The following is a 19,291-nucleotide window of genomic DNA, read 5'->3' on the forward strand; positions in this document are numbered from 1 at the left end:
CCGCTTGTTGAACTTATTGTGCATGAACCAAGATCTAACTTCTTCATTGATATTGCGGCGATGTCGCGAGATTACCTCCAGGATAGCTAGCCGCCAGATCACAGCATATGATAACAAAGCTTCTTATGCCTTTTTCTCCCTAGCAGGACGTCTATAAACGGCAGGGATACGGCTATACACATATATAGGATCAACTCCTTTCACTGTCCTGGAGGGATCCAGTACCTGAACCACATAATGATCTCACCATTGGTCTGTAATCTACGCGAATATTTTTAATCCCCGGTCTCAAGTCGTCTTACAGCCTTCTCATGTTCAAATTCTGGTTGTCGGCGGCGGACCTGCAGGGAGCTACTGTGCCTCCATCTTGGCCAGAGAAGGTTTCTCGGTCGTCATCTTGGAGGCCGCGACATTCCCTCGGTAAGCGCCTTGTATCCCTTATTCTATCTCTTACTAAAATCAACAAAGTTACCATATCGGAGAAAGCATGCTTCCGTCGATCCGTCCATTCCTGAAATTCTCCGGTGCGGACGACAAGGTCGCTTCTCATGGCTTTTGTCCCAAGGTGGAACTATTGCATAAAATTACCATTTATCATTGAGTTGACCCTCACTGACTAGCCTGGTGCGGCGGTAAAGTTTCAGCAGCACAAACGTGAAGGATGTATGGCATTATTCCTTCGTCGCGGCGTAACTGACTAAATTTAAAATTCAAGACACCGACTTCTCTTCCCTTAGTGGCAGCAACAATGGATATAATGCCGCAGCTTGGAACGTGGTAATTCTTCCCTTATCGTGTATATTGCAATGCAAGTTAAAGCCTGTTTAGAAGCGCTCGGAATTCGACGAGATCTTACTGCGTCATGCTGAAGAGCTCGGGGCCAAAGTGTTCGAAAATCATAGAGTCGCCAGGCTGATATTTGCGGACAACAACACCGGCAAAGGCAGACCAATTAGGGCTGAATTTAAATGTCCTGATGGGGAGCTTCGTTCAATCTCCTTTGACTATCTCGTCGATGCTTCCGGCCGAGCGGGGATCATGTCAACCAAGGTATGTGTACCTCTAGGTGCCTGAAAATTCATTGCATCTTGCATCTAGTACTTGAAAAATCGCAAAATGAACAATACCCTTAGAAACGTCGCGTCCTGGGGCTATTGGACCGGGGCAAAGCGATACATGCCAGGGAGCCAACGCGACAACGCTCCATTTTTTGAGGCATTGACAGGTTTTATTTTACTTCACTATCTATATATAATCTCCATTGAACCGCTATCTTCCTCTAGATGGTAGCGGCTGGGCGTGGTTCATACCCCTACACGATGGCACGGTTTCAGTAGGGATTGTCACTGATCAGGCATCGGGCATTGCTAGAAAGGCTCTATCCGCGAGCAACGGCGTGCATTATTCCACAAAGGACGACTATCTCGCACAGCTCAGACTAGCGCCTACAGTAAGCGACAAGTTTCTCTGTAAGGCGGTCCTTCAAGGGGAGGGCAGCCGTACACGCATTCATAGCGCCAGCGATTATAGCTATGCGGCCGACAGATACTCTGGCGATCATTTCAGACTCATCGGTGACGCATCTGGTGCGTTTTCAACCTAAATGGTGCTTCAATATACTAACACGTTTTCCAGCCTTCATCGATCCATTCTTCTCAAGCGGAGTTCATTTGGCGCTTTTGGGTGCGCTAACTGCCGCCGCCTCGATATCGGCCTCGATTCGGAAAACCTGTTCGGAGTTGCAGGCGGCGCAGTTTCATGACAAGAAAGTTGCTATTGCGTATACTCGGTACGGCATCCCTTGAAACGTATCGTTCTGTATTCCAACGACCCGCATCAGCTTTTTACTTGTTGTGATGGGTGTCTATAAACAGATTCGCAATCAAGATTTGCATATTCTGGCCGAGGTCGACGAGGACAACTTTGATAGAGCTTTTGATATCCTCAGACCGGGCAAGTAGTATTTCAATCTTTCTCATAATATCACTCACGTATATCACAGTGATTCAAGGCACAGCCGATGTTGGCAAAACTATATCCGAAGTCGAGTTACAGAAGACCATGGACTTTTGCAAAGATATCTTCGCCCCTACGGACCCGCAAATGCATGAAGCTGTAGGAGCACGACTTGGACCAGAGTTGTGCTCACCGTCAGCACCAATCATGACTGACCATGAGATTGAAGCTTTGGCTCAGGATGACAATGAGGCCAAATTGGTGTTGAAGGAGATCAATGCACGAAAGGCAGTTCACACCATGTACGACGGACCTATTCACGTCGCAGCAGAGAGCGTCGATGGTTTGGTTCTGAATCTCCAAGTTGGCAACTTTGGTCTGAAAAACGTACAGTAATTAAATCTGACTACCAGAAACGAGGAAAAGTGGACGTAGTGCAGTAAACATTGAGAACATGATTTACCATGAAACTCGTCAAACATCTACAAGTAATGAGTAAAACCCAACTATATTTGCATAAAGTAAATGACATTGGAATCCCAATCGTTCCGAGTCCTATAATTTGTAAAGGAAGCCGTCACTTCTGTCATCGTTGACAGGTCCAGGATTCGCCACCGCTTTCCTCTTTTTGTTCTGAGCATTCAACCATACGATATTCGCAAACGCCGCCACTATCATACCAGCAGAAAAGACTATAGATACGATAGTCGCATTGTCGTAATCTGGAGCCTTGGATAGCGATCCGAACAACCACGTTGCTAAAATACCGCCCAAACTGGTCGAGCTCAGTAAGAAAGCTATCACCGCTGCTCGCCTAAACCGGGGTGCCGAGTTATTGGCTGCCCATGCGAGAAGCGAAGGAGGAGAGCAGTATACACCTGGGACGAACAGGAAGAGAGAACCATATCGGACATGATTGTTCTTACTGCCGAGAAATACGGCAAATCCAATAGTAGCCAGCATGGAATGGAACATGACAGTGACTCCACGAAGCCTATACCGGTCCGATACGAAAGCGGTGATGATGTTCACTGAAAGAGTCTGTGAGACGGGTCGATTTCCTTGGCGAAGGAGGAGCTTACCCGCCCAGGCCACGGCATACGGAGGAACCGACATTAATTGTGCTCGGTTAGCTGTATATCCAAGGCTTTCCACTATACTAGGCTCGAAACTATGGTAGTTGGTAATAACGTCGTCAGCAAGAACAATATGATGGAGAAAGGCTGACATACTATGCGAGAGCGGTCAGAGTCAGACCTGTCGTGAGTACCATCTATTAGTATACTTCTCAATACCTCCGACATACATACCTCCGAAAAATCCCAAGACGAAATACAACAGTACATGAGGTTGGAATAATGCATTTAAAGTCGAAGACCAGCTGAAATGACCGTCGTCTTTTGCAAGCATGGTATGCTCTTGAACGAGGAGTGCCTCGGCGTTGGACCACTCTTCGGAAGTCAGGAGCGGAATCGTCGAAAGGGAACGCGGCATAATGACAAAGCAGACAAGTCCATACAAGACGGTAAAACTTCCTTCCTGGAAAGTAGACAATTCTAGAGCTTCTAATATCCGAAGTATCACAAACATACCAGGATGAAAATATATTTCCACGCAGGTCTCCCATCATGACCATCCAGATGATCGATAGCTGATGCCAGCAGACCAGAGAAGGCTCCGGCCAATGCAGTCGAAGCAAAAAATAGCGCTATTCTGTTGTACAACGTCAGTGAGCCAGGAACCAACTACTAGGTACATGATACGTTCCTGAGTTGAAGCTTACTCCGTGGATAAAATGACGCGACATATAAAGATAATCCTGGCAGCAGACCGCCTGGGAAACATAACTGTTGAGTGATTCAACTGTGCACATGGACGTTTGTGTCACCTTCACAGCAGCCTAGAATTACTCGACAAGCGACGAGGCCGCCGTAAGAAGTAACCAGCCCTACGGTTATGTTCGGACTCGGAAACGAAGAAGCTTTAAAAAGGAAGGTACCTTGGAATGCAGTAACTGCGCCCCATATGACAACCAAAGTAGGGAGGACAATATGAGCCCCAATGCGCTGGTAAGTATTACCCTCAGTATGTTCCAATAAAGCACAAACTGACGCTTACCGTTAGAAATAAGTTGCTCGGAATTTCGACCAACGCATAGGGAATTAACGTAGCAGTCAAGAGAAGACTGTACTACAATGTAAAGGTGTTATACATATGTTGTCGAAAGTTCTGATTCAACCCAACCTACCTGACTATCCGTCATTCCAAGATTCGCTTGCAACCCAGCAACCCGGGCATTTCCTATATTCCCGCGATCCTATAAGATGTGGTAGGAAATGATCGCGAAAGATTGTCGATAGACTTACCAGGAAGTTTAAGAGATACATGATCGTGACGATGGGGAGGATCTGCACGTCTAGCTTCCACCAGGGAACCCTTCGAACGTCCACCGATGGTAAGAGGAATCTCGGAGAGTCCTCATTGGACAATTTCTCTCCGGCCAAACTCTCTTTGTGACTGTACTTTTCATCCATGATGGCGATGAGCGGATAAAGAAAACAGTCGACTTTGCACTTTAAATCCAGCCCAGAATTGAGGCACCCGGTTGAATGCTAAATGGATCAATCAAGAATAACTCAAGTTCCCCCTGAGGCCGTGAGAAGGACCGTGATGAGCCCCACCTGGCGGTGGTGCAATGGGCTTGAAATGAATAGAACGATTACCATCATCCAGCTCAAATCAGGCGCTCTGTGGACGAACTGAATTAGGTCAGAAGCTTGATGTCGGCGAGGCACAAGGCCGAGGTCCTTGTTGCCAGCTGATACTATAGATATTGACAACGAACTGTTGTTATTTTCACGCGTCTGTGTCATAAACAAATAAAATGCTTCAATCGCACGCTGCGACGAACAGAGAATGAGGTGCTGCGCCTCCGAGTCGGCACTCAACAGGGACATGATGATCCCACACAGAGACGGGGAGTCTTGTCTCGTAGGTACCTTTCTTATCTTCCTTTTCTCTTGGATGGTAGCATCTTCAACACTATTCAGATATCGATGACGCGTCGGCGGCCGAAACAAGTACGATCCGCGGAAGTAGGCGTGAAGGACGACAACATCGTGTAAGCAGGGATGATGAAACATTAAAATTCTCCTCCACTATCCTGGACTGTGCGTCGGTTCTCAACGAAAGAAGAGAGAAAGGCCCTGGATGAGTATTATATCGCAGTACCCGGAGGAAGATCTAGTCAAGGGGAGGGCGTCTCCATTCAACGGACTGGAGATAAAAGTAACGAACCGAAACAAACACCTGTGTACAGCGCACAATATAAAGGATATGATTAGCGTTTGTCCACTGTCGACTTGGCTGCAGGGTGATTAGAGAACAAGACAGCAGTAAACATCCTAATCGAATTATGGGTCAGTAACACGACTATTTAAAGAGACAAGCGATGTATCTGCTTACCTTAAAGTCGCATCGCACGTTTGATTTAAGTGACAGTGAGCCGAGGCGACGGATGAGCAAAAAAAAACAACCCAGCTTCGGGCCGGAACGAAGAAGTCGGCCCGATGTTCCGCTCATTGAGCAATGGTTGGGGAGGAAAGAACGGTTCCATAAAAACATACAGACAGAATCATGCAGATCTTTCAAAATCATTTTCTAAGATCTATAGGGAACACCTCCCGATCACTGCCTCTTATCTCAAGCTCGGCCTGACCCTCGTGCAAGCTCTCACCTTCCCGTACAGCTCTGACAGAGCGTTTCCGGGAAATTCTATGAAGCAACGCGACGAATGATGTCGCGAGACATCCTCCTATAAACCAACTTCCACCATACAGCTGGACAGGTAAGAAATTGATTTTTCCGGCCGGAAATGTATTTTTGTCGATGATTGCTCCGGCAATAGACGGCCCAACGATGGTTCCCGGCTGCCGGTAGTATGAATGAGGTTAAAGAAATTTTAAGTGTAGGTTACTCACAATGTTACCAGTCAGGATCAAGCCAGTGATACTCGCAAGCTGCTGGGTGCCGTATATCTCTGCCAAGGCTTGTTGAGAGAAAAAATCAGTAAGGTGTCTATGGCCAGAACAGCCTATAGGTATCAAACTCACCGACCGGAGGCAAGCTAACGATACCGCCAGAGAAAAAGCCATACACGGCGGAGAAAGCCATAAGGCTCGGAAGGTTCGCGCAAAACGGCCACACCGCCATTTGTGCAATTCCGGCTATAAGCTGGCATATGGACAAGGCCGTGAGGTGTCCAACGCGGTCACCCATTAAGCCGGTAAGCTATAAATTGAGAATGAGACAGGTAATTATCGAACTACGTTACGGATACTTACCACACGACCAACAGCAGAGAGACCAGATTGCAGGGCGAGTGCGTTAGCCCCACCTTGCGCAGTATGGTGTAGCTCGTTTCTCGCGTATTCTGTACAAAGGAATGAGGGTCGGAAATATTCAATGAAGCATTACAAAGGAAAAACCTGGTGTGTAAAAAGTGGGGATATAATAACCGAAGGCTGACAGAAGCATAAATATCCAGAGGGCATATATGACGGGGTCTTTCAGAAGGTGCGATATTTGAATACGATCGTTTTTCTGGACAACGGGTATGCTCTTGGTTCTCATGAAGAGGAATGCGACTCCGGCCACTGTTCAGAGACAGCTCTCATGTAAGTCCATAAAAACTCAGCGCACAACGTACCGGCGAAGGTAAGCAAGCCCATGATGCGTAGAGTCCATCGGATTCCCAGTTCGTTGATTAGCTTTTGAGTCACTGGACTGAGAACCAGTCCACCAATCCCTTAAGTCATTGTCAAATGAGTCGGAAATCTAATTTGCTACCATGACTGAAACACCTACCGTATCCGCTGACACCGACTCCCGTCGCGAATCCTACATTTCAAGAGAGTGAGTAGAAGTCAAAATAATGAGAACGATGTCGAACCTCGATATTTGACAAACTAGATCAACATATCAGTCATTCTGAAACTGGACAGGTCGAAGCATCCTTACCCATTGTGAGGGTATAGTAAGGGCCGGGATGACGGCAAAGGCACTCCCCATAGCGAATACGATCCCTACGAAGGCGAGAAGTCAAAATCAATCTGTAGAACAGAACCAATACCAACCTTGATTGAGGTACAAGTGCCATACCTCACTCCTGCCATCTTACGTTCAGCAGTCAGTCACTTTACAATGCGCATACTCACGAAAACGAGGCACCCAGAAGGCCGATCGTCATCAGTGTACAGCCAATGATTCCAGTCATCCGATAGCCAATCCTCTCGGCGAGCTTGCCTGCCGGACTGCAACCGGATAGCGTGAGTACACACTGTAGTATGAATATGATTGAATATGTGGGACTCACAATCCCAAAACCGACACACCAACCGCTTGAATTGCTCCCACCCATGCGAGATTCGAGTTCGAAACGTGACCAAGTTCCGCTGTATTGAAATAGTAATCTTGATAAACACCCCAGGTGCTTTCAATGCTAGCAAAGAGCACGAAATGTGGTGCATTCCGAACGAAAAAGTAATGCGCTCACCCCAGAGCTAAGAAGTTCACAACGAACGAGCAAAGTAGGCATATCCAGGCATATCTTCCCTCGGAAGTAATGTTAGCATCGGCGTTTGGAGGATTCTGTTGGGTAATATCATCATCACAAATTTGCGTGGACACATCGGGATTCTCTTCGAGTTGAAGTTGGTGGGAGGACATCGTCTATGTAAGGCCGAATGTGGCCAACTCGATTCCTCATCAATCATATACAATTCATGTGGCAGCCAAGCGCCTGCCTGGTTATTTTCAGCTAGATCTTCTGCTGATAGGATCATATTAAACTACCATTAAGGTAAAATGGAATATTGCCACAAGGAGCGCTAGTAGGAAACTTACAGGCTAATCAGATTCTCGAATGTGTTGCCTTTCCGAGATCGATATCGGATCGAGACTTCAGCGGGAGAAACCCCAGAGCAAGGGTGGCGAACCGTTCGCATAGATAACATCAAAGAAGTATTAGCCCTTGTCCACGAAGATGAGAAGCTTCCAGTGAATAAGACCTATCATATCAAGCGCATCGTTGAATGCAGAGGTCAAAAACGGGGGATGTAAATGATCAAGTCTGCCTCACATGTTATCAAAACATGAGAATAGACCTATGACTTGGTTTGACAGCGCATGGACAGTGCATTCCAATCTTTGTATTAAAGGAGATTCTATTTCTTTTACACGATTAGTTCTTGGCGGAAAGATGAATGGAGAACATACTACTGTAACACATTTTTTCTACGCGAGGTCGCGGTATCAGTGTAAAAAATTTGAAGGAGACCATGCGGATCTGTATTGAGGGTGCGCCAAGAATTGTCGGCTACGAGCTTATTGCGGCCCGAATACGGGATTTTCCGAGCTTGAATGTCCGGCTATCGGCTCTCTCGGATACTTTGCCGGATTCCTTTGTTTGACCATGTGTCCTAAACTGATGGCGGCAACTGATTCCCAAAATTAGCTCGAGCCATCTGTAACAGATCCGAGCTCTCCGCTCCAAGCTACCTCCACTGAATGGATTTGTCTATCAGCCTAGGATTACGGCCTTTGTTTGTTTGACATTGTCATAATTCTCACGTGTCAGCAGCCTCTATTCATTCGTTGAGCTTCTTGTTAGCAATGTTGCACTCACCATGAATATGCATCATGGATCATGATGCTCTTGTCCTCTGCTCGTTTCGTCCAATAAATATCACAGCATCCTCGCTGGAAACCAGCTTCTAACTTCATCTATGGCTCTCACTGACCAAGAGGCGAGCATAATCGCACTATTCGTGGAAAGTGCATGCTGGGGTATTTTCCTTGTCACATTTGGGCTATGTCTTCGCGCTCTGCTCTGGACCAATACCGGCTTCAAGCCATTTTCCCAAATTGATCGACCGATGGTGGCCATCTGCATTGCAATGCCGATCTTCGCTACGGTAAATCTGGCCCTCAATATTCTTCGTGCCGTAGAATCCGTCCGTGCATCTGGGATAAGTGACCAATTCACGAATCTTGGAAGTGCGACGGAGACCGTCAAATTCATCTGTGTAAACGTTCAGACACTCATTGCTGATGCCATGCTGGTGATAATCATTCATCTCTTTTTTGGCTTGCGGCTGATGTGCAGATTTTTCAAGACATATCGCGTCTGGGTCATATATAGTAAATCGTGGGCCGCAGCCATTGTCCCTGCTTTTTTGTGGCTGGGAGTCTTGGTCGCGGCAATTTTAAACATCATTGTCCTGCATTCAATTCACTCCGAGGCCCTCACCGCTGCAAAGAGCCTCCGACCTATCGTAACATCGTTTTGGTCCATCAGTATTGCCCTGAATATTATTGCCACGAGTTCGTCATATCATTTTGTCGGGGATTTTCCGTAACTAACTCCTATCACCAGTGCTTATCGTGATTCGCATTTACAGGGTCGACCGTTCAAACGCTGAATTTTCGATTGTTAGTCGTTCAACGGCTCGTTCGAGACGTTATAGCAGACTACAGCAAATCATGAGGTGCCACGTTGTTCACAATCCCTGATGACATTTTCTGACAGACTTACAAAGAATTATCATCGAATCCGGGGCGCTTTACACAAGCGTAGCTAGTGCGTGTTCAGAAGCATTCTTTTCCTGATGCTTACCCGTGGCCGCAAGTCACAACGTGTGCAACCTATGTCTCAGGAAGCCAAGGTGTCTACGTGACCAGTGCAATTGTAAATCGTATGCTCAACGTTTTCTTTCCTTCCTTACTGGATATTATTCCCAGGAAATGCAAACGGTTGGAATCGCCTTCAATCTAATCATCATCAGAGTTAGTCAGGCCGGACGCAATGCGTACACGACCAAGACCTCCACCCAATCACATTCTATTCCTTTACACTTCACCAGGCGTCCTCCGAAGGACTCGGAAGCCATCGAAGTTTCAGTTGATCATCAGGTCGAAGATGATTCAGATCCACCCAAGCTTGAATCAACCGTGACTTCCTCACAAAGTCATAGTATTGGTGCCATTTCTGGTTTTGAGGTTGAATGATTGATGAATGAAGGAGTACGGAATTAATTATTACAGTTGGATGATCCCTGTGTACGTTCTTTAACCAGTAATACTGTTGCTGGCCAACTAGTCTGACTGAAATTTGCTTCGTGTATCACTAGGTGTCTGCTTTGCATAGAACTGTTTTCCTGAGCACCAACGACATGGTCTTCCTATGTAGTTGTGTTTATACCTGTTTCTTTGTTCCAGCAGGGTATGAAGAGGGTTGCACGATTTCTAGCTTACCACACTTGATACTCCGAGAATGTCTACGATAATCATCGCATATCAGTTGACTGTTATTGGGGTTCGGATTTCGGTGTCGGTGATAACGCAGTTTTTCTCGGCGAAAGGAGCCCTTGATTGATCGGGAACACATCGTGGAGTGGATGTTTCGGAGAATCTTGATACAGTTCAGTCAGGTCGTCTGGCCAATGTCGGCGTGAGAGTAAGAACACGCCACTACGAGCTGGTTCGTATCTATTTGCTACTGCGAAAACAAATCAACACCTGATGAACTCAGAAGGTTATTCTCGGTTCATCACGTACGAAGTGGTCGAGTATTAGTCTATGTCGCTTGTACAGTTGTTTGTTCGAACGTTCTATCATCAGATGCCGACATTCAATATTAAGCGCCCACGTAGGCGGGAACCTAATGTTTACCAACGATGGTGACCCCCAACACGGTAGCTTATTGGTTGCTATTAGTCACTGGCTTTACCCTAGCTCTGGCTGCATGGTATTCCAATCGACGGTCTAAACTTCCTTTGCCGCCTGGTCCCCCTCGTTATTGGCTATTTGGCACTGAAATTCCAACTGGATCGTAAGTCGGACTTGCAGCTTGGCTTCGGACTATATGTTCACATATCGGGCATAGTCCATGGCTTCGTTACGAAGAAATGACGCAAAAATACGGTCCTGTATTCTCGTTGAGGCGGGGATTGACCGACATTATCATCATTGGGCGATATGAGGTATAATTCGTAACCTATTTCTAACAACAAATTATTGACAATAGCTTCAGCCGGCGTTAGAGATAATGGAGAAGGAAAATGCCATCCTACAGGATCGTCCAAGGTCTATCGCAGTGCAGGAAACGATGTGTAAAAATATGCGCCTACTCATGATGGGGGCAGGTGAACGCTTTAAGAAGTTCCGCAGGTACGCGTCGGAATTCATGAAAGTCATTATCGTCATGGTTAATGAAAGAGATCACAGAGTTATTCAATCCCAGCTTAGTACCAGGGTAATTCAAACGTACCAGCCATTGCAAATGAAAAACGCAGTCAATCTTGTCAGGGATCTCTTGGAAGATTCTTCGCAACATATCGAACACGCAAAGCGGTAGATTCCATTACTTTCATTCGTTTCTCAGTTCTTACCGGCAGTCATCTCTTTAGTTACGCGGCATCGGTAGTTATCACACTCACTTACGGAAAGCCGTCGACGACATCATATTCTGATCCTTTAGTTCAAAAGATCTTGCTGTTTGCGCATAGATTCGGTACTGTCATTAGGACTGGTGCTTACTGGGTTGACTCAATGCCGATCCTTCAATACGTGCCTGGATATCTTTCGCGGTTGCGCCGCTGGCACAAAGAAGAGCTTGCCTTCTCTCGATCATCGGTGGACACAGTAAAAGAACAAATTGTCAGTTCCGCTGCTGACATAACAACTCTACTCATGATTCACAGAACCGAGGCGAGCACATTATCAAACCGAACTTCGTCCAAAATCTATTGGAGAAGAAATTGAAAAATGACATGTCAGAAGACGAAATTGCTTTCCTGTCTGGAGGATTATTCCTTGCTGGAGCCGATACTGTGGGTGATTATTTATGGAGTCCGAGAATAGCGGGAGTGAGTAACATGGATTCTACAGACTGCCTCCGCTATTAGTATCATGATGATGGCAGCGGCATGCTTTCCTGACACCCAAAGTAAAGTTCAAGGCCAACTAGACGCAGTCGTGGGCCGGGGCCGCGGTTCGTACGTTAGCAGTCCAGCCCTCAGTATGACTCATGCCGTCGATGTCAGCTCCTACATTCGCGGATGAAGCGTCTCTTCCATTCATCGTCGCATTCATTCTGGAATGCTACCGGTGGTAGGACCTCCGCATTCCTCCAATTCTCGCCATGCTTACATTAGGACTTCACAGGCGACCCGTAAGCGCTACAGGTGAGTCACCTGTCTTTAGAAGGGTTGGGAACATTCCAACGTTATCTAGGCTTTCCTCATAGAGCCATGAAGGATATTATATGGGTGAGCTTCTCGTTATCATCCACCGCTTCAGGGAAACTAAAAGCCCCAGCGTGGTTACCGTATCCCTGCCGGTGCAACCGTTATCGGCAGTCATTGGTGAATTTCGACATCCCATGAGTCGTCTCCCTCGGAATAACGTTAGCGCAGGTCGATTGCTCGTTCTCAGAACGTTTTTCCTGAACCAGAGAAATTCTGCCTAGAAAGATGGTTAGACTCGTCGGGTAATATCCGAGACGACATCAAGTCAATGAACTTCGGCTTTGGCAGACGGTTAGCCTATCTATCATACCTCTAATAGAGACTTATCATTTTGGATATAGAGTCTGTCCCGGACAGCAACTAGCCAATAGGTTTGTATCTATTTCTTGCCATGAACTCTTAACTCAGGCACACGGCCAGATCACTGTTCATAACAACCGCTTTCGTGTTATGGGCTTTTCGCTTGAAGGAAGTGGATGGTTCTCCGATCGATACTCAGGCGTTTACGCAAACGGCTAATCTACATCCCCTGCCTTTCGCCCTCGATTTCGAGACACGGATTCCAAAAGAAGAGCTTAAACGAATTCTGAATGACTACGAAGCGCTTGTATGAGCGATGCGGAGCTCGGCCGCATAAGGATCGTAATGGCAGTGCCGACTCCGAAAGTCCAAGTATTTCCTTCCATAAATATATATATACAAGCCGAGTGACCTCTGATTCATCACCTGAGTGGGGCAGCTCTCGAATCTGAGTCGACCCCCTTGTCATCGACAGTGCTTTCGCCGTCTTGAGGCTTCGTTGGACTGGTTTCGACGTCCCATCGAGAGCGTAGCGAGAACCGCAACTCAGTCATAGCTTTGGTCTCATCCTGATAAGTTCTGCTATGTACTCGGATAATGACAAGATTGAAAGCGATTCCAGCCGTTTGGACCTCCTAGGATAATGCCGCCGTAGTGAGCATTTAAGGCAACACAATCTAGGGCAAACCTCACCAGTGCGCTTGTGATATAAACTCCCACGTTTCCCGAGACGTACGTGGCAAAAGTGATAACTACAAGGCCAACTGTTTAGCAAAAGATAATTGAAATATAGAGAAATATTATTTACTCGCTATGCCGGTATAGATTGCGCCAGATTCAACGATGATCCTGAGAGGTAATCGGAATCAGTTGACGGGAACACCTGACTCCCGAGTGTGCTGACCTCATTGTCCGCTGCAGTGCATTGAAACGACGCTCTGAGCGAGAAATAGATATCCCAGACATTGGCTGGAAGGTTACTTTCCGATCCACGGCAAAAATACGTAAGACAATGAGAGCTACAAGCAGGAAGAACTGAGCGAGCAATCCAAATGAAGAGCGAGGGACCACGGACCCGTTGTAATAATATTCAGAGCGATACTTATGACCCAAAAGGAAGTAACGACAGGACGAAGTTTCGTCGCTGCTGTCAAAGCCTCGGAATGGATGGTGCTGAGAAGGTATATGTTTGCGGTGGTCGTTCCCAAAACACCTATCCATAAAAGCACAGGTGCAGCCGCTATCATCCAAGACTTGCCGTAAACAATCCAACAACGATAAGTCTATCCCAAACTAGGTTAGGTATTCCGAGTTCCTTCAAATAGCTAAGCTTACGAGGATACCATCCGCTACAAGTGTCTGTAGATTAACACACGAGAACTTGACGATCTCGATAGCACTCCCGAGATCAGTGAACTGCTCGCTGATACCTCTAGGTCCAACAGAGTCCAGCGCCCTTTTCGTATTGATAGCCATATTCACCGTGGCGAATATTGGCATGATCAAACATACAGCGAACATTGGTCGATTTATCTCAGAAAACGGCTTTAGGCCAGATTTTGAGAACAGAAGAGAGCGAAGGCATAGCCCGAATGTGACAAGGAAGATACCCCAAGCTGTGCTCTCCAGGTACAATGCGACAATGCTGGCTTGCTGGTCGGTGAGGGGGGCCATCAAGGGACGTCACAGGGGTAACCAGGTTATAAGACAGTGAGGGCTGGCATTGCGAGTTCTTTTTTTACCAAAAAGAGAAGCATGATGGGCATTGATTCATCTGATTGATGGTATAGCGACGCCAGTGATGCCAGAAAAGAGAAGACCAAAGCTGTGGCGTAACGGAAATCAAACCGATTTACGACACTTGAATCGAGTTCTCTTTTGCTCACCAAGATGTCTATAGGGTTAAAAGTTAAAATTACTGACGATGGCCTAAGCACTGATTCGCAAGGCTGATAAAGTTCTGATGGCGATTGCACTATAAATACAACATAAACAGGCCAAAATTGCGGAGCTTCGATACCTTTCCAGAATTTTTGTCGTAGAAGGCATCCCAGGATTTGGGTTCCTAGGTCTTCTGAGCTCCAGAAGCTTTCTGATCCATTGATACAAAGCACCCAGTCAGGTCGATGTTCAGTATCAGTATTGGTCCAGGGCAACCTGAGTACGAGATTGATACGAGAAAGCTTGCCTCTGCACGGCCTCCGGCAGGTTCCACAGTCGTTTCTTTTATCCTGCCGCCACATGCCAACATACATGCTCATCAGAAGCCTCTGCTGATTTATCTGGTGTACGGTTAATCTTCCGGCGTATGAGGCTGTGTAGGATTTTGTCCTTGGACCAGAGTGAGTACACGTCCTTTTTCCGATTGGTGGTGCTCTGTAATGAACCGACTAGGCTGCGTAAAAATCAACGGTATCTGGTAGCCGTGATATTTTCGCCAGTTTTCGCTCCGCTAGCTTTCGGCCGAAGGCGAACAAACCACTCCAAAACCTTTTTCCTCTCGATGTGGAGACCTGTAACGAGTCGACGTTTCGAGACCTCTGATTACTTTTGTTTACCTATAGATTTAGTTAGTATTTGATTTACATGAACCAGTATATAAAGTAGCTTAGTCTTTTTGTACCGGTTCGGACTTTTCGCAATCAACAGCCTTTACAACTGTCACTGGCTGCACTAAAGTTCTTCATGTGAGCAGTGACCTTGATGCCACCCTCACATATTTTTGACAGCCCCATTGGCTATTACTTGCTTAACTTCTTAAACTCTTTCATCTGCACTTCATTATAAATCTCTTTTGTGTTGTCATCATCTGGTAACCCTAGGCCTGATCAGCCAAGGACTTCCAACAATCAATCACTAAAAACTGTTCATTATCTAATGAAGAATGGATGACTCATTATAACCTTCAAAGTCAGCAACCTACTGCTATTTCTATGGTGCCAGTCATAGCTGAGATAGATAGCCCACTTTTAGATGTACCAGGTGAGTTTGTTACTTCTGAGCTGCAAGCTAATAATTCTACAGGACTTGGCACTGTGAGTGTCAGGGAAAGCATTCTCCAACTGGCTGCAAGCTGTGAATCCACAACTGCATGAACCAACTCCCCTTCATACAATGGAGTTGGAGAGTGAGAAAAAATTTTCTCATTCTTTGGAAGAATCAGAGGACATCAGACTCAAGGGAGCTCTGATAGTGGATGTCTCAGATCTAGGACCATATAATAAGAGTGTACATAGTGAAATTGTGACTAATTATGATATATTGTATCATATGGATGCTGATGACAGAATCATAAGTGAGTCTGAGGCCATGGAATTGGCCAAACAACCTCACCACACTCAGTTACAATGCATCTATAGCTTAGATGACTTAAGAAAACATGGCATTCCCATTGCTGACTACCAAAAGGGATGGTGGCTCATCCAAGAGCAACTACAGATCATCCAAGAAGCAGAGAAGAATCTGACTCAGGAACAGCATGATATTCTGAGAAGACAACATTTGCACTGGGAGCAATCTGAAATGTACAGTCCTATGAATGGATCCAGTTCAGCAATTGCAAAGGAAAAATTTGCTGATCACAATCAGGAAATCAATGACCCTGAGCTAGATATTAGAGTCTAGGAGAAAGCCCTTAAAACATGGAATCAAGTTCATGACATCAATCAAGAAAAAGATAGTCAATCTGAAAAGAATGATGATAGATTCCAAAAGGTCAAGAGAAGTCATCAGAAATCTAAGTCTAGCCAGAACCCTGGAATATATACCAAGGATAAGAATCTCAGAGGCACTAGGTTTGATGCCTTAGAGGTAGAGAAAACCTCAGAAGAAGTTCTACTGGTGGCCAAAGAAATTGTTAGACCTCCTTATCATGTGAGTCAGACTCATGATATACTGATGCTGTATTGTGTTCATACAGTTGCACCAGAGTCCACTTTATGGTGTCTAACTCATTGTGAGAACAAAGCATTTGCAGATAGGCTTGAGGATGAGTGGTATAGAATAAACTTTAGCTTAAAGCTGGATCTACTACAGTGAGAGCTAGACTACTTATATATGTTTTCAAGCATGATAAATATAGTCCTACTTATTATAGCCACCTGTGGGTTGGAACTAAATGAGCATGTAATAAGCATATGAAATAATAAATATCATTTGTTGTTGAGGTGTTGGTTATGAGTTGCAGTATAATAGTGTGAGTCATCTGGTATAGTTATAGTTATCAGTCTGAGCCAGATAGATATGGTGATCACTGATAGGATTAGATAGACATTGAAGATTAGATAGGTGTCTGTTATAAGATAAGTGAAAAAATTGTAATATTACCCTCTCTTTAAAACCATCATCCCAATAGCTTTAGTTTGAGGATAAGTTGAAGATTCTTTGTGATAGATATGATAATCAGCAATAGCATTGTCAGCTACTATTTTTTTCTTATTTATCTACTGATTTGATTCTGGACCATACTTCTTCTATTTGACTAAATAGTCAGTAGTTGTGAAGGGACCTTGTCCACAATATCTGTGTACCTTGCAGAGGCAGAAGTCAAGAATAGACTTGATCTTATATAATTCTTCCCTATTGACAAGGTCAGGTTTCAGCAGAGAGGGTTCTTTCTGATTGGAGAAGATGGGCAGCATATAAGGAGAGAGTAATATTTCATTAAAAACAGGATGGATTCTCCAACTGGTTGAGAGTTTGAGTTTGTAGATGAAGAGATCTGCTTTTATGGTAATCTTGAATGGACCCATTTGCTTGTCAGCAAGCTTTTGTTTTAGTCAGGGGAGATGAAGATTAGTGGTGTCCAGCTAAATCTTGTTGCCAACCTGATAGGTGACTGCTGGTTTTCTATGTTTGTCATACTGCACTTTCATCATAGCAGCTGCCTTTTCCAGGGCTTTATACATTTTATTGTAAATTTATGACATGCATTTGATGAAAGAGATGGAAGCAGAAGTATTAGTGGAGTGACACTCAGAAGTAGTGATCCTTAGATGATGACTGTAATTAATAAAGAACAGAGATTTTTCTGTTGCAGAGTAGACTCAATTGTTGTGTTGGAATGCTGCTAGCATGAGTCATTCCATCCAATCATCTTGGTGATGGTTGATGAACATTTGTAGATACTTTTTGATCTTCTGATTAACCTGCTCTGTTTGTCCATCAGTCTGAGGGTGATAGACTATGAAGGTGTTGCTTTTGATCTGTAGTAAGTGGTAGAGGTCTTTGAGAAATTTGAAGATGAATTGAGGCCTCCAGTCTGAGATGATAACCTGTGGCATACTATGCTTAACATAGATCTCATTCCATAATATCTTTGCCCATCCTTCTGATGAGAGTTCCATTGTATAGGTGACAGAAATGATTTTTTTAAAAAAGTGATTTATGACAACTAAAATGACATCAAAGCTCTTGCATTCCAGTAGGCTAGTGATTATGTTGACTGAGATGTGGATCTATAATTTGATGAAGACTTTGTTTGAGTGTAAGAGAGCTGCTCTCATCTGTGTGCTAGACTTAGTTCACTAGCATATCTCACACACCTTCACATACTTTTCTACATCTTTTTTTAAATTTTTGGCTACTAATATTCTCATAGTATCAACTCTTTGGTCTTTGCTATTTTTGAGTGCCCCACTATGATGTGATCATGTGAGCAGGCTATAATCTCCTCATGGAGTGCATGATTCCCAAAGATATAAATTCTTTTATTATAGTATATGAGATCTCCTTTCTTTATCATTTCTCTGCTATGGTTGATTGATAGTGCAACCTTCTGGTCTCATAACTCTATCTATCTGGTTGTACTTTTAATGTGCTCATGTGCTTCCTCCATTGGCATGATTATTGCCTTGAAGTGTTCTAGCTTCAGAAGCATGATCTTACCATTATTGTCCTTTCTCTAATCATGGTCTGCCTATCAGCTAAGTAAGTCTGTCTTTTTGTTCATGGTTTCTGCTTTGTAATGAAGCATGAACTAGTACTCAGCTAGCTTGGCAACCTGTTGTGTCTGCTGTTAGTTCAGTTTCTGAAGAAATTGGAAATATTTGAGATTCTAATAGTCTATTCAGATCTCAAATTCCTGAAGCATGCTCATGAGCTAGTGTCACCATTTTGCCAATGTGAGCATGATGGTGAGTAATTCTTTGTTATAGATCTCATAGTTTCATTCTATTATGGTGAGAATCTTGGATAAGAATGTGACTGATTGCTACTTGCTCTTCTGTTCTTGAGAGAGAATAGCATTAATAGCTCACTTACTAGAATCTGCCTCTATACAGAATCACCTTCATTCTATCAGTATTGCTAATACCATATTCTTCACTAATTGTTTCTTTAGTTGCTCAAATATGTCCTTTTATGCAACTCCTCAGGCCTATAGTGTTAAGCCCAAGTTGTATATGATCAGAACATATGATAAACTGATACTGTATAGAGTTTGTACAGTCACATCAGAGTTCACTATATATGTCTGTTGACCAAATACTTTAAGGCCAGTAAACAGTTGGCTTGAGATGAAGTGGTAGAGGAATAAACTTTAGCTTGAAGCTGGAGATATACAGTGAGAGCTATATTACTTATATACTGTTTATCTGTAAGATAAATATATCTCTACTATTTGTGTGTTTCTATATTACTATGCTTATTGTCCTTGAGTATTGTGACTACCTACAAAAGAGTATTGTTTATTGTCAAGGGGCATTGTCATTGTTAGAGGACAATGGCAG

At 44.6% G+C, this 19,291-nt stretch overlaps 8 protein-coding genes across 8 annotated transcripts; 4 read left to right on the forward strand and 4 right to left on the reverse strand.

Moving 5' to 3' along the window:
* Positions 1 to 237: 237 nt before the first annotated feature.
* Positions 238 to 2,352, forward strand: BT62DRAFT_982386 (FAD/NAD-binding domain-containing protein; the record flags this gene model as incomplete). Its single annotated transcript, XM_043189676.1, has 12 exons — positions 238 to 252; positions 305 to 420; positions 469 to 565; positions 621 to 663; positions 716 to 777; positions 832 to 1,050; positions 1,099 to 1,225; positions 1,284 to 1,450; positions 1,475 to 1,586; positions 1,636 to 1,789; positions 1,841 to 1,953; positions 2,003 to 2,352. 12 exons carry the CDS (start codon positions 238 to 240, stop codon positions 2,350 to 2,352), a joined length of 1,575 nt encoding a protein of 524 aa, XP_043036438.1.
* BT62DRAFT_954434 (MFS general substrate transporter) lies at positions 2,308 to 4,811 on the reverse strand. Its single transcript, XM_043188310.1, has 10 exons — positions 4,323 to 4,811; positions 4,205 to 4,273; positions 4,075 to 4,146; positions 3,956 to 4,022; positions 3,845 to 3,904; positions 3,724 to 3,790; positions 3,549 to 3,669; positions 3,242 to 3,495; positions 3,039 to 3,127; positions 2,308 to 2,987 (listed from the first exon to the last, which is right to left on the reverse strand). The coding sequence occupies exons 1-10, from the start codon at positions 4,488 to 4,490 to the stop codon at positions 2,512 to 2,514; spliced, it is 1,443 nt and encodes a 480-aa protein (XP_043036439.1). The 5' UTR covers positions 4,491 to 4,811; the 3' UTR covers positions 2,308 to 2,511.
* On the reverse strand, positions 4,439 to 5,457 carry BT62DRAFT_364867 (uncharacterized protein). Its single transcript, XM_043180652.1, has 2 exons — positions 5,440 to 5,457; positions 4,439 to 5,322 (listed from the first exon to the last, which is right to left on the reverse strand). Exon 2 carries the CDS (start codon positions 5,097 to 5,099, stop codon positions 4,593 to 4,595), a length of 507 nt encoding a protein of 168 aa, XP_043036440.1. The 5' UTR covers positions 5,100 to 5,322; positions 5,440 to 5,457; the 3' UTR covers positions 4,439 to 4,592.
* Positions 5,458 to 5,550: 93 nt separating this feature from the next.
* On the reverse strand, positions 5,551 to 8,145 carry BT62DRAFT_1079032 (MFS general substrate transporter). The gene is made up of 13 exons (XM_043179441.1): positions 7,511 to 8,145; positions 7,331 to 7,456; positions 7,173 to 7,268; positions 7,092 to 7,123; positions 6,976 to 7,040; positions 6,908 to 6,923; positions 6,823 to 6,855; positions 6,665 to 6,763; positions 6,444 to 6,611; positions 6,300 to 6,388; positions 6,069 to 6,246; positions 5,937 to 6,004; positions 5,551 to 5,885 (listed from the first exon to the last, which is right to left on the reverse strand). Exons 1-13 carry the CDS (start codon positions 7,681 to 7,683, stop codon positions 5,610 to 5,612), a joined length of 1,419 nt encoding a protein of 472 aa, XP_043036441.1. The 5' UTR covers positions 7,684 to 8,145; the 3' UTR covers positions 5,551 to 5,609.
* A 596-nt stretch (positions 8,146 to 8,741) lies between these two features.
* On the forward strand, positions 8,742 to 10,023 carry BT62DRAFT_904813 (uncharacterized protein; the record flags this gene model as incomplete). The annotated part of the gene is made up of 6 exons (XM_043183582.1): positions 8,742 to 9,077; positions 9,132 to 9,339; positions 9,392 to 9,503; positions 9,555 to 9,595; positions 9,645 to 9,703; positions 9,757 to 10,023. The coding sequence occupies 6 exons, from the start codon at positions 8,742 to 8,744 to the stop codon at positions 10,021 to 10,023; spliced, it is 1,023 nt and encodes a 340-aa protein (XP_043036442.1).
* Positions 10,024 to 10,622: 599 nt separating this feature from the next.
* Positions 10,623 to 13,164, forward strand: BT62DRAFT_935664 (cytochrome P450). The gene is made up of 14 exons (XM_043186994.1): positions 10,623 to 10,846; positions 10,901 to 10,997; positions 11,048 to 11,184; positions 11,242 to 11,367; positions 11,424 to 11,673; positions 11,718 to 11,846; positions 11,905 to 12,007; positions 12,060 to 12,126; positions 12,181 to 12,200; positions 12,250 to 12,284; positions 12,334 to 12,380; positions 12,432 to 12,554; positions 12,605 to 12,634; positions 12,684 to 13,164. The coding sequence occupies exons 1-14, from the start codon at positions 10,692 to 10,694 to the stop codon at positions 12,874 to 12,876; spliced, it is 1,512 nt and encodes a 503-aa protein (XP_043036443.1). The 5' UTR covers positions 10,623 to 10,691; the 3' UTR covers positions 12,877 to 13,164.
* On the reverse strand, positions 12,601 to 14,281 carry BT62DRAFT_1079035 (uncharacterized protein). Its single transcript, XM_043179442.1, has 6 exons — positions 13,899 to 14,281; positions 13,639 to 13,846; positions 13,468 to 13,582; positions 13,372 to 13,412; positions 13,257 to 13,315; positions 12,601 to 13,198 (listed from the first exon to the last, which is right to left on the reverse strand). Exons 1-6 carry the CDS (start codon positions 14,235 to 14,237, stop codon positions 12,986 to 12,988), a joined length of 975 nt encoding a protein of 324 aa, XP_043036444.1. The 5' UTR covers positions 14,238 to 14,281; the 3' UTR covers positions 12,601 to 12,985.
* Positions 14,282 to 15,451: 1,170 nt separating this feature from the next.
* BT62DRAFT_922375 (uncharacterized protein) lies at positions 15,452 to 16,187 on the forward strand (the record flags this gene model as incomplete). The annotated part of the gene is made up of 4 exons (XM_043184393.1): positions 15,452 to 15,545; positions 15,588 to 15,598; positions 15,851 to 15,858; positions 15,923 to 16,187. 4 exons carry the CDS (start codon positions 15,452 to 15,454, stop codon positions 16,185 to 16,187), a joined length of 378 nt encoding a protein of 125 aa, XP_043036445.1.
* Positions 16,188 to 19,291: the final 3,104 nt, after the last annotated feature.

This window comes from Guyanagaster necrorhizus (assembly GCF_019112545.1).
Source record: "Guyanagaster necrorhizus MCA 3950 unplaced genomic scaffold BT62scaffold_26, whole genome shotgun sequence".
NCBI lineage: Eukaryota > Fungi > Basidiomycota > Agaricomycetes > Agaricales > Physalacriaceae > Guyanagaster > Guyanagaster necrorhizus.

Excerpts from the sequence above, each read along its gene's own strand:
- BT62DRAFT_954434 (XM_043188310.1), bottom strand. The coding sequence starts at position 4,490 with ATGGATGAAAAGTACAGTCACAAAGAGAGTTTGGCCGGAGAGAAATTG. Across the intron at positions 4,023-4,074 it reads CGAGCAACTTATTTCTAACG|CGCATTGGGGCTCATATTGT; the intron begins GTAAGCGTCAGT and ends AATACTTACCAG. Across the intron at positions 3,670-3,723 it reads CGGAGTAAGCTTCAACTCAG|AATAGCGCTATTTTTTGCTT; the intron begins GAACGTATCATG and ends GTTGTACAACAG.
- BT62DRAFT_364867 (XM_043180652.1), bottom strand. The coding sequence starts at position 5,099 with ATGTTTCATCATCCCTGCTTACACGATGTTGTCGTCCTTCACGCCTAC.
- BT62DRAFT_1079032 (XM_043179441.1), bottom strand. The coding sequence starts at position 7,683 with ATGTCCTCCCACCAACTTCAACTCGAAGAGAATCCCGATGTGTCCACG. Across the intron at positions 7,269-7,330 it reads GGTGTGTCGGTTTTGGGATT|TCCGGCAGGCAAGCTCGCCG; the intron begins GTGAGTCCCACA and ends ATCCGGTTGCAG. Across the intron at positions 7,041-7,091 it reads GCACTTGTACCTCAATCAAG|GGATCGTATTCGCTATGGGG; the intron begins GTTGGTATTGGT and ends TCGCCTTCGTAG.
- BT62DRAFT_935664 (XM_043186994.1), top strand. The coding sequence starts at position 10,692 with ATGGTGACCCCCAACACGGTAGCTTATTGGTTGCTATTAGTCACTGGC. Across the intron at positions 10,847-10,900 it reads ACTGAAATTCCAACTGGATC|TCCATGGCTTCGTTACGAAG; the intron begins GTAAGTCGGACT and ends TATCGGGCATAG. Across the intron at positions 11,185-11,241 it reads CGCTTTAAGAAGTTCCGCAG|AGTTATTCAATCCCAGCTTA; the intron begins GTACGCGTCGGA and ends AAGAGATCACAG.
- BT62DRAFT_1079035 (XM_043179442.1), bottom strand. The coding sequence starts at position 14,237 with ATGGCCCCCCTCACCGACCAGCAAGCCAGCATTGTCGCATTGTACCTG. Across the intron at positions 13,847-13,898 it reads TTGTAGCGGATGGTATCCTC|ACTTATCGTTGTTGGATTGT; the intron begins GTAAGCTTAGCT and ends AGTTTGGGATAG. Across the intron at positions 13,583-13,638 it reads TCTGAATATTATTACAACGG|CTCTCATTGTCTTACGTATT; the intron begins GTCCGTGGTCCC and ends TCCTGCTTGTAG.